The following is a 15,769-nucleotide window of genomic DNA, read 5'->3' as shown; positions in this document are numbered from 1 at the left end:
GCAGGGACACCGTACTTTCCCATTAGTCAGCTGAAAAGTTTTCCAGCACTTTGACGGAAGTAGGACGAGCGGCTGATTTCCGCTTCCCTCACGACGGCCGTTGCTGCTGGTCACTGAAGTAAAGATGGCGGCGGCCGAGACTGATCGCGATGCACCGTCCGCTCTCTGCAGCGAATTTCTCAATTTCTCCGCGAAGGACACCGCTGCGGTAGGCGACAGTTTTATAAAGACGCTGTAAATGGTCTATCCTGATTAAGCATATACATATGGTAGCGGAAATCGATGTGTGGGCGATGAATTTTCAGTTTTTTTCTCGCTCCTCATCTCGGGTTGTTTTGCTCAGTGCTGTACTGCTAACGCGCTAACAGCTAGCTTGTGCAATTTTCACACCTCAAGCTCCAAAACACGCATTTGACACTACGTTTATACATGAATTTGTGTAATACATATACAAGTATAAAATGTTATCATCTCTCGCATTTGGTGTTTAACGTATGGCTTTGCTTACAAAGAAATTAGCTTTTAAAGAGATCTGTCAAGAGTTGGATAAAAACAACACTGCTTTGTTCACTATCTTTACGTCATTCGGTTTATGCTGCTATTAACATAGTTTCACACTTTTAAACGCTGTTTAATTGTATTTAGACAAGCAAAGTCTTATCTATTTGTGTAGTTTTTCTGCGTTCCTATAAAAAATAAAAACATTAGTGTGGACATTAGTGTGACTGCCTCCCCCCAGATAGCAGGTGTTAAAAAATGTTGTGGTTTACAAACTAAACATTAATCTATCTGAGATATTCCAGTTACATATGTGTGTGTTTCAGTTTTGCATATTGCAATACCGACTATATTTCCGTGTCACATCTATCTTATAAACACGAGTAGGTTTGTTTTTACAAAGTAGCACAAATGGTGGTTATTTAAAACCACACGCAATACCTCATTTTTTTGTGGTTTGTATTGTCTGATAGACTGATTGTCAGCAGTGGTTATCACTAGGGGTGTGCACGAATATTCGAATAGTCGAATATTCGATCTGTAATTAACATTCGAAAACTAAAAATACTATTCGAATTTTATTTTGTTAATTGGCTGGCAGTAAATGCAGTTGTAGCAGATATCAAGTGGTACCCTCAGGACAGAAGGACAGCCAAACATGGATGAGATGAAGGACGTGCATTTATTTACTTTAAAGAAAAACTAGGTTGGAGCAAAATTAGAAAACACACACACACTGGAAGGCCTACTGTTTCACTCCGCACTTCCCCCGCTGCATTCAGTCAGACTGAGCGCGAACGCTTAAAGGGGAAGCGGATAACGCATCCTAAGGTGCGCCACTAATTAAGGCCCCACCTACAACAATTGGTAGGAACTTCCGACTGGAACCATTGAAAATTAAACATAAATAACAATGAAAGGGTAACATTAAGTTGTGATGAAGTTAAAACATTTACAAAAATATTTATTTCAACACAAATAAGTTAAGGTAAAATAAAATAATAAAAGGATGACATAAAATAAAAAGTCACAAGCAACTGGCTACACAGTGCATCCATGAGAAATCCCTCTAAATCTCGCAGTTATATCTCAATCCACTGGGTGGCGTTGTGGAGCAGGTTAATAATTTAAGTGCATTTGATCACAATGTCGTCGTCTGCCTCGCAATGTTTGGAATTAACGTTACTTCGATGAAAATTGAAAATGCTGTTTGCACTATGATGAAAATGCACAAAATGGAGTTACTTTTGATGAAATCAATTACTGAAACTGAGTTATAATGATATCACCACCACAAACGAGAATCACATGAAATCCAAACACCAGTGGAATGAGCGATCACTGCTCAGGAGTGCAGGTAAGCTCATCTGTAGCTAAGTTACCCCGAGTGCGAGTGAGAACTTATGATAGCAAAATGATCTCGAGACAAATGCTTCCTTTAAAGTTCTTTGAGGGTTTATGAACAGAAAATACAAAGTTCTTCACTCAGACTTCACTTAACCGATATCTTTGTCTCCGCAACGCCTGTCAGTGGCGCATTTTCTCACCCGAGAATAATATCATAATCCAATAATATTATAGTTTATCCCTACATGAAAATGTGAAACAATACAAAGTAAACACATCAGCCATATCAAACACACGCACACACAGGTCGGTAGGCTATAGCCTATTGACGTTTGTGTGTGTGTGTGTGTGTGTGTGTGTGTATACGTCACGCTAACTGACGCGCTCTGCGCTCGTGCTCCTTGAGTTTATAATGCTTTTGTTCTTTAGGCATTTTTTTTACACACTGTTTAATGTTTTAAAAACCTTAAGATATAACGTAAGCGTGTTGTGTACATTGCCTAATCATAAGCTTGTTCAGAAATGGTGACGACATGTTTAGAGAAAAAAAAAAGAAACATCTCTCATTTTCTCAAAATACCTAATTTAAATAAACGAATATTCGAATATTCGATTTTTATGAGCCCAAATATTCGAATACAATATTTTGGGAAAATGCCCATCCCTAGTTATCACTATATGTGACCCTGGACCACAAAAACAGTCATAAGGGTATTTTTTATTTTTATTACAATATATATTCATAATAATTAGTAAGCATTCCATTGATGTATGGTTTGTTATGATAGGGCAATATTTGGTCGAGATACCACTATTTGAAAATCAGGAATCTGAGGGTCTATATTGAGAAAATCACCTTTAATGTTGTACAAATGAAGTCCTTAGCAATGCATACTACTTCTAATGACACATTTTTGATATATTTATAATAGGAAAGTTACTTAATATCTTCATGGAACATAATATCCCAATTATTTTTTAATAAAAATAATTTGTTTGACCATTTAATGTATTGTTGGCTATTGCCACATATGCCTGTGAGACTGGACTGGTTTTGTGCTCCAGGGTCACATATTAGACATCATGACCATGGAAAAATGCTAATTTTACATCATAGGTCTATGCTGATAAAACTACAATCTGATTGGCAGTTTCAAATCCGTTCATTCATGGTGAACTGTGTGAATAGAGATGCTGGATTGTTTGGATGCTCTAGCACTAAATCCAGGTTAGTAGGTCGATGTAAGACAGTAACAGAGACTGCCAAGTTCCGCTTGCTGTGCATACGTAATCCCCGTGTTTCCTTCGAGTGTGTGATTGTGGCACATATACCTGCTGTTGGACATCAGCTAGGTTGTTACAGTATTTTCTTCGGGAACAAATTATGTCAGAATTGCATAATATAGTTACAAAACCTTGTGGGCTTCCTTCTTGGATGGTTGTCTTCTAAGGCAGGCATCTTATCTAAAATGACTGATTTGATGTGCTCTAAATAGGCAGCGGATTTCTTTCCTTTAGTTGCATTATCAGCCATTTTTCAAGGTTTTTTATTTATTTAACTGTTTTTTCCCTTAGTCAAAAATGGTCTTCTGTGGTGGCGGATTAACATGGTCATCCACACACAGTACAAAATACTCTACCCATGTGAACTGAGCAGAGTACTGATGCAAAGAAATGCTTTTTAATAATAACTTATCCTATTTTTTTTTCCTTCAAAAAAAAAAAAACACTGCTTGGATGGATCATAAAACAAAGTGCTCAGAGCTATTTTATATTTTAAAATATGTAAACTTAAGTGTAAGATGTCACTGAGTGGTAGCCTGACAAGTCAGACCCACATCCAGATGTTTGGTCTGGAAACTCACCATTGACAGCTCAATCCGAGGGGCGGATAAACGGTTGTCTTTCAAACTCCCTCTGCACGCGATAGGATAGCGCTACAACCAACCAGAGCAATGAAGGTGAAGCGGAGCTTGTTGATAGATTAAACATTCGCCGTATCCGGTCGGCAAATCTCCGAACACTTCTTCCCTTTGTAAAGGTGCACTATGTAGTATTTTTGCAGTAAAATATCCAAAAACCACTAGGCCAGTATTATATATTTTGTTCAGTTGAGTACCTACAATATCCCAAATTTTTCCAACTATTTGTAAATTGTGAGAATTGCTATTTTAACCAATGACCCGGGACGTGTCAGCATAGCGTCTGAGAGAGTCGCCTGTCAATCGTGTCATATCTGCGTTACCCTCGGTTTTATTGGGCAGAAGTGCTTTACTCTTAGCAGTGTGAACATGTCACAGCAGCGCCGAGCGAACGCACAGAGGAACGTCATAACATAATTTTTAAATACACTTAAATGGATCTAATATGATAAAAGAGAGCTGCTTTACCTTATACTCATGAAAAGCGGAAATACATCTTTTCAGTTCAATACATGGACATCACATACTGTGAGTCTCAAACACCATTGCCTCCTACTTCTTTTGTAAATCTCGTAATTCAAAAACTCAACAGAAAAAACACCGGATAGTATACGAGTTCTTTTCACATTTAAGCTCTGTTTGGGGATTTAATTACTGAAATCTGGCAACCGCACAAACGCAAGCTCTTTCTCGCACAAGGATTGATCTGAAAACACCAATAAACAAGTAAGCTACATTTTATCAATCTCCATTTGAGATGTTCTGCTTAAAGTGTCATTCAGTCGGTCTGTGTTCTGTCATTTTAAAATAAAATAATATTGAGGAGTCTTTGGAAAATTGTCTCACAAACTTTATTCAAATTCAGTAATTTCAGATGTGTTAGAACATTTTCAGACTTCAGCATAGTTATGCTAGTTATGCATTTACAATTATTTACATGATTACCAGATCTAGTGTGAGGAAATAAGCACAGAAAGGCCAGATCCAGAGGTGTGTGTTATGATCACTAGCCGAGTGTTGTTCTTTGCTCTGTTTTTTTTATTTTTATAAAAGTTTAAAACGCTTCAAACAGACGCGATAGCTGAATCGAACGAGTGATATTCCACAGCGGCATTCAAGTTCACCGTCGCTGCGCTGTCGTCGTCGTGTAAAGCCACAGCGTTTCTGATTGGTACCACGATTTCGACGGATTGGAAATGGGTTTGGATGGGCTCTTTCCCAGACTACTTGTAGAGCAATTCTAAATTTGCTGGAAGTTGTCTGGATTCACTATTTTCGTTGTTAACTTTCCTTTTTAGACTCTTTGATAATGCTATCTTAAATGTTAACATCACGCTGCACTCGATGTAATAATCACATACCTCCAGCATACAAACAATAAAAACAAAAGCTGTTTAGTATGTGAGTATGCAAAGGAATAATTCTGAGTGTAAATGTATGCTACGTGACGTCAAATAATTATTACAATAAACAGGTTCCGTGTGTAACAAGCGAATTAAAATACATTTATTATTCACAATATGAAAAGAGGAAATTACGGAGCCCCGCACATGACATGCAGTAAAAAACACGTAGGCTAAATCATGCACACGATTTACTAAGTCGTTCCCTTGATTTGCTAAATTGTGCGTACAATTTATAAATCGAGGGAACAAATTAGTATAGCGTGAGCTCGATTTATAAATCAAGGGAACGAAATAGTAAATCATGTGCACTATTTATCTTTAAATAAGGGGCTCCGTAGGAAATAATAAAACTAAATAATAAAAAATATTTTTTTTACAGTGGTAATGATTTCTAATCGTATCGAGGCGTTTTAGTCTGTTATCGTATCGAAGTCATTATTTTGGTATCGTTTCAACACTAGTAAAAACAACCCTAGTGATGACAAGTTACTGTTAACTTGACTACTTGTTAATTTTTTTGTCATTAAATTATTTATTCAAGAGGTTTGTTGAAAAACACTGATTCATCCAGTAATGAAATATGTGAAGAGCAAGTTATTAAATCATTCATTCAAATGGAGTAGATTAAATAATACAGATTTATTAAACATTTTAAATAGACTGCAGAAATGTTTATTTTGTCAGAACATCTAATACATTTTGCTTATTAGTTTTAGAATTGTGATTCTCAATTTAATGTGCAGCTCTTACCACACACACACACACACACACACACACACACACACACACACACACACACACACACACACACACACACACACACACACACACACACACATGTATCAAGTGTTGTATTTCTGATGAAGTTAAACGGTGTTAATAACTCTCAAACCGATCTGATTGGAGGACATCACTTCCGGTCGGCATGTCGAATGCGGTTCAAACCACACACCTCTAGAGGGAACATTGTGTTCTCCTTGGTACTTGCATAAATAAATATAAACTTTGTTGAGAAATGTTTTTAAAAAAACGTTCCGTATATATAGACTGTGAATGCAATCAGTGCAATCGAACTGTTCCTCTTCAAACCTGACCTTTGACCACCTGATCTATTTACCTTACCATTTTTTTTATGTTGTTGTCGAATAACTGGTAATGTTACTGTAATGGTAGCATTAAAGTTGGTAATGGTAGTGGAGAGAGAACTGTACAAACTAAAGAACTGGTTCGATTCAAATACATTATCTTTGAATTTATCTAAAACAAAATTCATGGTATTTAGTATACATTATAGAAAATTTTACTAAACTTAAAATTGATAATAATTAGGGGTTAACAGTTGACCCGTGATCTGAACGGATCACGATCCACGGTTCGGAACGCACGTGACCCGCGGATTTATTGCGCTTTTTTTTTTGCGCATTCGTCTTAATTGTTTAGCGATCGCAGAGTAAAAGACCGTTTCATTTGCCGAAATTGCTTTTAAGTAATTTTGTTTCTTTAAACTCGCCGAGTTTCAGTGAAACTACACACAGCAGTCGTTCACGTGAAGGCAATCGGTCAACAATGACCAGCGGAGGAGCAGAAGAACTTGAAAAGCCTCCCGCATCATTCACATCGCATGAGAGCATTTTGGCTTCCCGGTGAAATATAATGATGACGGAAGAAGGGTGGTGGACAAAACTGTAACAGTAGGTAACGTTACTGTGGCAGCATGAGAGAGCCAGTGGCGAATACATCGAGCATGGCTGTCTGAAACGACACCTGCTGATGCCCGTTTCACACACAGCGTAGTCTGTTTACGGCGCGTGTTTTTTTCCGTACCATGTTAACAGATTACAGTTTTCACACTGCACGCAGTTTTGGTCCGTCAGTGCGAACAGCGGCGATCGTTTCTGCACCGAGTCTGATTTGCTGTGCTGGACGTGCTGAATTAAAGGGACAGCGCTGTCTGTATTAAAACCAACATTTATTGATGCGAAAATCTAGTAATTTCCCCACATATGCATATAATGTAAAGTGTACTCTGTTTCAAAGTCAACACATGGCTTTTTGCCTTGGGTAAAGCAAGAAAAAATAGCTTTTAGCTTTAGGTAAACAAGTGAAATAATGGAGAGCACTCTTTTCGGGAGGTGGAAAAAAAAGTTCTTTATGTCCTGCAGTATTTCTTTTAAAAGAAATTTTTATATCACAGGTTGTATTTCACGTTACACGTAAAATGTGATTTATTCAGCTGGTTATTTATTTGAGCCTATATTTGTTAAAACCATAACCATATAGGTTATGCTAACACCAACATTTGTCATACAATAAATAAAGCAAATAAAAATATTTTCCTCCCCCTTTTTTTCTGATCCGAAAAATAATCCGATCCGTGACTAGTGATCCGTGATGTGATCCGAACCGTTAGTTTTGTGATCCGTTACACCACTAATAATAATATATTAGAGTTAATTACATTAAGTTTTTAGGAGTGATTATAGATCATAAAATGGCATGGACATATAATATACAAAATGTTCAAAAGAAAATATCAAAAACAATTGCAATTTTATATAAATTGCAATATATTTTCAACAAAAGTGCACTATATATTGTACAGTACTCTCATCACTCCATATTTAACCTATGGAATAGAAATCTGGGGAAATACTTATAAATCTAGAACTACTCCAGTTGTTCTATTACAAAAAAAGGCCATCAGAATAATTACACATTCATAATACCCCAACACATTTAATGTTTACCCAGCTGAAAACATTACAATTCTATGACATGGTAGATTTGTATACTACTATACTGATGTTTAAGGCAAGACGACACTTACTCCCACAGTCCTTGCAGGCTATGTTTAATTTGAGAGACAGTAATTATGATCTTAGAGGGACATGTGTGTTTAATATACCTTATTGTAGAACCAATTTAAGAAGAAACTGCCCATCAAATAAAGGTGTTCAGGAGTGGAATAGCTTCCCTGATGAATTAAAAAAAGGCTAATTCATTAATACAGTTTAAAATACTTTATAAAGGATTGGTAATGAAAAAGTATAACAAATGATGATGGTAATCATGACTGATGGTAGTGGTAATGGAAATGATAATGGTGATAATAATAATAATAATTATTATAATAAATATAAAAAATATGTATGTTTTTCCAAATACACATTGAGTATCTTATATTTGATATATTAAATAAATGTAAATTAGCCCTGCTTGTGTGGAGTTAAGGGTAGGCATAATAAGCTTTAGCTTCAGCCTTCACCTTTGGTCAATAAGACTGTATACTTTTTAAAAATGTATTTAATGTAAAAAAATTTAGTGTAAAAAAAAAAAAATATATATATATATATATATATATATATATATATATATATATATATATTTATGGGTATGTGTGCATGCATATACTGAATTGTATGCATGTACCTAAATGACTTATGCTATTTTATGTAAAATGATTGCAACTGGAATTTTGCTTGTTGACCAAAAAAAAAAAAAAAAAAAAAAACGAATTTATTCACATATTTAAAATGATTAAAGGCTGCATTTCTAATATTCGGATAGTTTTTGTGTGTGTGTGTGTCTAATGTTTTACCCATCTGTCCACAGAAATGGCTACAGGTGAGCAACCTGCCCACAGAGGTGTACCAGCACTTGGCCTGCTACGTCCCCAAAATCTACTGCCTGGGCCCCAACCTGAACCCCCAGAATGAGGATCTGCTGGCTCAGCTGCTGCTTCAGGGCCCGCTGGAGTGGTACCTGTGCGGGGAAGAGCCGTCCGTGGGATTGGCCAAGCTAGAACAGAACAACCAGCCCTCACAGCTCTGTGGCCATGTGTTTAAAGTGGGAGAGCCAACGTATTCCTGCAGGTACACTGTCAAAACTTCATACATCTCTTTCTGATCCACTCATCTCATCTGCATCCACAATTGATGTCAAAGACATTAAAAACACGTGATCATGGCTGTTTCAAAACCCTGTGAGCTGCTAACTGTTTATTTCCTAGACTGATGATTTAGTAGGTGGTCCGTCAAAATGCATTTATTTATTTTCCCCATCAGGGATGGAAAGCTACTTTCTTGTTTTTAACCGACAATGTGTAACTGCATGTGAAAATTAATACTACAAACTCTACAATACTTAAAGGTCCCGTTCTTCGTGATTCCATCTTTTAAAACTTTAGTTAGTGTGTAATGTTGCTGTTAGAGCATAAATAATACCTGTAAAATTATAAAGCTCAAAGTTCAATGCCAAGCGAGATATTTTATTTAACAGAAGTTCCCTTTCAAAGCCTACAGCGAGCGGCCGGTTTGGACTACACCGCTGCACTTCCTGCTGTGATGACGTCACTAGAACCGTTTGTTGACTAAAGCTCCGCCCACAAGAACACGCAAAATAGGGGGCGTGGTCTCGTTACTCTCCCACATGGAGAAGAGCGCGCATTCAGCGCTTGAATCGCCCCGTTATGGTAAGAGGCGGGACCTTTCCGGGCAAAGTGCGCTAAGCTGCTGTCCAATCACAACACGGGAAGCGCTGGCCCAATCAGAACTCGTTACGTGTTTCTGAAGGAGGGACCTCATAGAACAAGGAAATCATCAGGCCGTTTTTAGGACAGAGGAAACAGCGCTGTACAGATAAGTCAATTGTGGGAAAAATTCTGTTTTTTTTACACGCGAAACATGAACTCATGTTATATTGCACACTGTAAACATAATCAAAGCTTCGAAAACACTCGAAGAACGGGACCTTTAAGCAGTTTATTTAAGTCTCAATTAAATACTGACGTTTTCTCTTTCTCTCTTATTCACACAAACCATGAACTGATGGGGCTCTGTGCCCTGTGCTCTTTTTTTTTTTTTTTACCTGGATGTGGCATTTGGATGATTTGTGGTCTTTTATGGCTTCCAGTTTTAGGTTTTTAGTCCCAACAATGAAACTATTAGTTTGGCATCTTCTGAAGACTGTACCGAGCAAAACATTGTCAGTAGGGACGCAAAATCAAAATCTTGGCCAAAACCGAAAAAGAGGAAACCAAGGCCAAAAACTGAAACACCAAAAGAAGTTATGTTAATTGCAGAAAGGTGCAGAAATTGAATAAAGCAATGAAATGTAAAATATCTGCACATTTAACTGTTTAAATCAAATATTAATCCTTATTAAACTTACAAAAGCTATTCAATCACGAGCAGAGAGTGATGTCCTTATCTTTTGTTTGACATTAGACAGCAGTAAAGGCTACTGCCCCTTTAATACCTAATGCAGGCTCTGCGTCGTCTTTCTCGACTGTATAAAGTTCACTTAAGGCATACTCAAACTATGTCTGCTTGGATACTCATCAAGATGGACATGTTGACATACTTCTTGTGTGTCCGTTAAAGCGCAAGACTTGTAAGAGAACTCAATATTTGCGTGCTGTGAGACGAGTGCGCGCTTCCGGATGAGTGCAGAGACAGATCTTCTCATTCGTGTCTTCTGGCTCTACACCTGGGTAATGAGGGACTGGTCATATTTGAACATACGGCAGCACTCGCATGCATTGAACAAAGTTTACAAAGAGGTAAAACAGTATGCTATTTTTATTTACCCGCCACAGTGGCTGTTAGGTGAAGCGAGTTTACCCGCCACAACTCAATCACCCGCATTTGACTGATGGCGGGTGCTAATTTCCATCCCTGTTCCCCACACACATCCTTAAGCCATGAGGATGCGGAAGTTGTTGTAGTCATCTGACCTGGGGTAGTATGGGTCACCGTGTTCCCACAGACGTGTAAGTCTTGGCTGAATTAGGTCAGGTTGCTGTTAGGTTAAGTGCTTTAGGCAAGATCACTGTAAGCCGGCTAAGAGGCCGGAGGTGACTGGAGTCTGTACTGTACTGCTCTGTTTGTTTGAGAAACAAATGAAAAGGCTCACACACTTCCCAGATGCTTTATCATGCTGGCATTATGAGGGAATCTGATCTGAATGGTGTGTGAAATATATCTTGCATCCTAAGAAGTTGTGCAGATAATTTTACAATCCTGTCATGTAATGTGTTACTGGCTCTGGTCCAGAATCCAGTGATCTGCTTTGCTGTCTACATATGTGGCATCCTGTGCAGCCAATTGAGCTCATAAAGCTTCATTCAACTACGGCTGGGTAATAGAGAGTATGCATGCATTGATGTTAACTTTACATCGCATCACGCCAGAAGAGCTGCTGCATGACTGGAGTTAAGAATAGGGTTGGGTATGGTTTGGGTTTTTTACGATACCTGTGCCAAACCGACACTTTAAAATAAAAATAAAATGAACAAATAAAAGCCACAAAATGACAGTGGATGCCATTAAAGAATGGCTTTATATTTTATTTTTAATTTTTTTATTGAACAATTTATTAAAAGTTTAAACCATACTTAAATATATAAATATAAATGGTTACAAAACACAATTTACTTAACAAATTCACAGTAAAACCTAAGCTGCCTAACCCAACTACAACAGGCCTAATTTAACATATATATATATATATATATATATATATATATATATATATATATATATATATATATATATATATATATATATATATATATATATATATATATATATATATGCTATTTTTTTATATATATATACATTTATATACTAAATTTTAGGGGTGTAACGATATATTGTTAAACGTTATATCACGATATAAAAATATGACGATGTGTATCGTTGATGGAAACGATGTGATTCATGATATAGTTGTTTTATCCAAGGCTCAACTTGCTTTAGTAGGCTTATTTATAAGGTATAATTAACCCAAACACAAATGAGCAAATGTAGGCTACCACAAATGTAAACTGTCATCATGTACTCACCATCATGTTATTTTTTTATTTAACTTCCAAACACAAATTAAGATATTCTTTATGAAACCTGAGGGATTTCTGTCACTCCATTTTTTAAGTCCAAGGCTCTCAAACTTAAAAGATGCAAAGAATGTCATAAAGGCATGTAAAAGTAACTAATCGAGTGTCTAATCCAAATCTTCTGAAGTCTTCATGTCTTCTGAAGAGTCACAATGGCTTTGTGATGAATATATTTAACACGACGCACATACTGTAGTAAACACGGACGTTCAGATGATTGCGTGACGTGCGAAAAACAACATGAGAGAGTAAATGCAGAATTAAAATCCTTGCATGAACTAAATGTTTACAGTGTGAGACTAGCGGCCATTCTGACGAGCTTTCTTGCGATTAGAGCTGTGACGGATTGCATTGATCATCTGAAATGTGCGCGCTTGGGGAACGGCTCTCCTCAGTTAGAGCGCAAACATTATTTAAATAACAAGACCACATTTAGTTTTAGTGGTATGATTATTCAAAGCATTTCAGATGGTTCATTCTTACATACTGCATTAATAGCGGGAGAGGCAGGGCATAGCAGGCATGGGGAGAGATGCTGCCTGCATTGAAAGAGTGAATAGTGTGTGAGGGGGAAGAAAATGTATGTTTACGGCGTTATTTACATTAATAATTTTATTACATAGAATCATACAACAACTATACATAATGTTGAATATGTATAATAATGTAATTGGGGAATATTTGTGGGTCCTGATAATAAAACACAAATCATAATATATAATAATAATAAAAAATACAAAATAAAAGAAATCTTTATTTTGGCTTAAAATATTTGGATACATATCGTATCGTGAGTTCAGTATCGAGATACATATCAAATCGTGACACGAGTTTACCGTTACACCCCTACTAAATGTATATATATATTAAAGTAAATATGTATCATGTTATTTTTTGCTTTCTTTTACTTAAGTACTGAGATGTGTGTCCCAAAGCTTGCCTAGTCTTCTGCTATCCACTTAAGTGTACATACTTTTAGGGCACAGCATAATAGGATGCAGCAGTTATTCAGTTGCAGTGCATTTTTGGGAATGCTTTGCATACCATGCTGGCTTAGAATTCAGCCAAACTAAGGTATCTAAATGGCAGCATAACTTTGCTACCATTTTTAACAACCTCTGTTTCTTGCCTCTACGCTCTCTGAAAATGGTTTGTTTGTAGGTAGCTTACTGGGGTTTTGACAGCTGCTATCCTTCTGTGTAAGTAATTTATATTTGATATGTTTTCTCCTTATCAGGGAGTGTGCGGCCGATCCAACCTGTGTGCTGTGTATGCAGTGCTTCTTAGGCAGCGTTCACAAAGAGCATCGCTACAGGGTAAGAGGAAATGAGACGCACGGGTATGTCAACATGTTGGTGTGACAGACGCAGAGAAAGTTAAATACCAAGTGTTTGGACCCGTCTGCACTAGTACCTCGTGGAAATTCCTGTCCACATTTGTCCAACCATTCTAAAGCCCTATTCGGATGGGATTAGATTAACATGGGGACGTGGGGGTAAAGTAATTATTACCAGAGGTTCTCTGTGATTTTAGTCCCGTCTGAATGTGTCATCTCGGTAATCATTACGGACAATGTCAGTGAAGATCACTGATACTTTTACCTTCTGTAAAAAGGTCCGGAAAAATGACCTTGGGTAATTCTTATCCCGTTCTAATAGACCCGCTGTAAAAATGTATGGTAAATTCCTGTCATTTCCTGTTTAAAAGTAAAAAAAAGCACGTTTTGCAAGCTTGGAGGCGCTTGAAGCATTCGATTGTGTTGTAGGTTGTGTGACAAATCTGTGGCGAACGTCGAGTATTTTCCGCATATCATTTAAAGCAAAAAGAAGATCAAAAGCACTTATTAGAGGCACAACACTTATTTTAGCTCCAGGAAAATGTCTATTACCAACGCAATCCAATCAGAATCGTTAGACTGGACCTAACTGTTTATTAAAACACGCATTATATAGGCTAGGAGTTTAGACTGGTGCTTATGTTGTGTTTGCTCACGTGATAATGGCACCGCCAAACACACATAACGACACGGAGGTTACCGTGGTGTGTAAAGCGTGTTACTCCTCCTACTTCTGCTAGTTTTACTGAGCTGTCTTATCCCGTGCGAATTGGCCATTAATATTACAGACGTCCTGAGGTAAAATTACTTTACCCCCACCTCCCCATGTTAATCTAATCCCGACTCATGGAGCAGTTCTTTGTAAAGGTTACAGGGCTGATGGGGCTGTTGTATCTGTGAACAGAAAACAATCAATCTGACACCATTAACTGTTCTATAAATTAAGGACTGTTTGTTTTACCCATGTCTGTTTTTTTTGCAAGCATTTTGTATAAAACTGGTAATTTTCATACAAAAATCACCAGTTGATCAAAAGCCATTGAAAAAAATACTCTTTTTAAAGTTAGTTCTATGACAAGCAGACTTGGTTTTATTTGTTGCATTTTTAATCCAGTAAAGCCTGCCATATATTTTTTGACTGTTTATTGAACCCTTAGACAATCTAAAATAAAATAAAAAATACAAATTACATGTGTTTTTTGTTGAGTATCTTAATATTTTCTGATATAGTGATTAATATAGAGTTCACACTCAGGCAAAATTTGGTGCAGTTACTAATATTTATATGGCTAAAAATTTAGATTAAATTCTGATGGTTTTAATGCAAGGCAATGAGATCTTTATTACAGTAAAGCAGACTTGCATAAAATGCATATAAATATCAGTTGACACACTATATCTCCCAATAATATGTCCTGGTAACAGATGGAAACTCAAGTCAGCGACTTGGATGCGCGTTGCACTTAAGTTGCAAAAAAATAACTTGGGACTTGACTTGATATGGACTTGGAAGACTGAGACTTATGGAAAAAATCTTTTGACAAGGGATTCCCGATTATGTTTTCTATTTACTACACCACATGACAGCACAAAACGCCACCTTTCACAATTCATTCATTCCCAAATATGTGCTGCAGCAGTGAATATCACAACACATTTCTAAACACACCAAGCCAGCGAGTGTGTGACGCATCTGAAGGAACGCAAATTTATCACCCGTTAGAAAGCTTCTCTATACACAGGGTGTTTTTACTGCGGGCACTCACTGGAAGACTACATTATCCAGCATTGGTTGAGATCTACAGCAAACTACAGCAACTCAAATAGCTCAAATTACACAGCCCTTTTTTCCCCTTGTGGCGATTCTAAATGGTGTAATTTTGTACAAAGTTGGAAAGTAATAGCAATGATTGTGTGCTTTATTATGCAATTTTAAAGTAAACTTATTCTAGCTGAAAAGATATAGCTAAAAATAGAACAAAGAATTTACTTGAGACTTGACCTGGACCCTAAAGACTCGAGACTTGACTTGGTCCCTAAAGACTTGAGACTTGACTTGGACCGCAGAGACGTGTGAACTTGCCTGCTTAGTAAAACTCTGTAGTTTTCATTGGTGGGCAAAACATTTAATGTAAAGCAATACAAAGATGACTGAGAGTAGAGTTGTAAAGAGGCTGAACATTTCTGTTAAACGTTGCATGAGCAAGTAAACATTCCTCAGAAGTACTAACAATATAAAATATATTATTGCGTTCATTTTATACAAATCAGTAAAGATTTCACAGCAAAAAGACATGAGAACCATGATCTGAAGTGAATTTACTTGCTATAACATCAATCAGACGACATGCATGCAGTAGGAGGC

The 15,769-nt window shown here is 37.0% G+C and overlaps 1 protein-coding gene across 2 annotated transcripts in view; it reads left to right on the top strand.

Annotated features, from left to right (window-relative positions):
- The first annotated feature begins 68 nt into the window (after window positions 1-68).
- The window catches only part of ubr2 (ubiquitin protein ligase E3 component n-recognin 2), an 81,082-nt gene continuing 65,381 nt past the window's right edge, over window positions 69-15,769 (top strand). For both annotated transcript variants that reach the window (XM_067422405.1, XM_067422406.1), the window contains exons 1-3: window positions 69-208; window positions 8,786-9,045; window positions 13,306-13,384. In XM_067422405.1, the coding sequence (XP_067278506.1) occupies window positions 125-208; window positions 8,786-9,045; window positions 13,306-13,384 (423 nt within the window). In that variant the 5' untranslated portion in view covers window positions 69-124. The remainder of the gene's footprint in view (window positions 209-8,785; window positions 9,046-13,305; window positions 13,385-15,769) is intronic.

The sequence above is a fragment of the Pseudorasbora parva genome, chromosome 17 (assembly GCF_024679245.1).
Source record: "Pseudorasbora parva isolate DD20220531a chromosome 17, ASM2467924v1, whole genome shotgun sequence".
Classification (NCBI taxonomy): Eukaryota; Metazoa; Chordata; class Actinopteri; order Cypriniformes; family Gobionidae; genus Pseudorasbora; species Pseudorasbora parva.
This window is presented reverse-complemented; position numbering and strand designations above follow the sequence as displayed.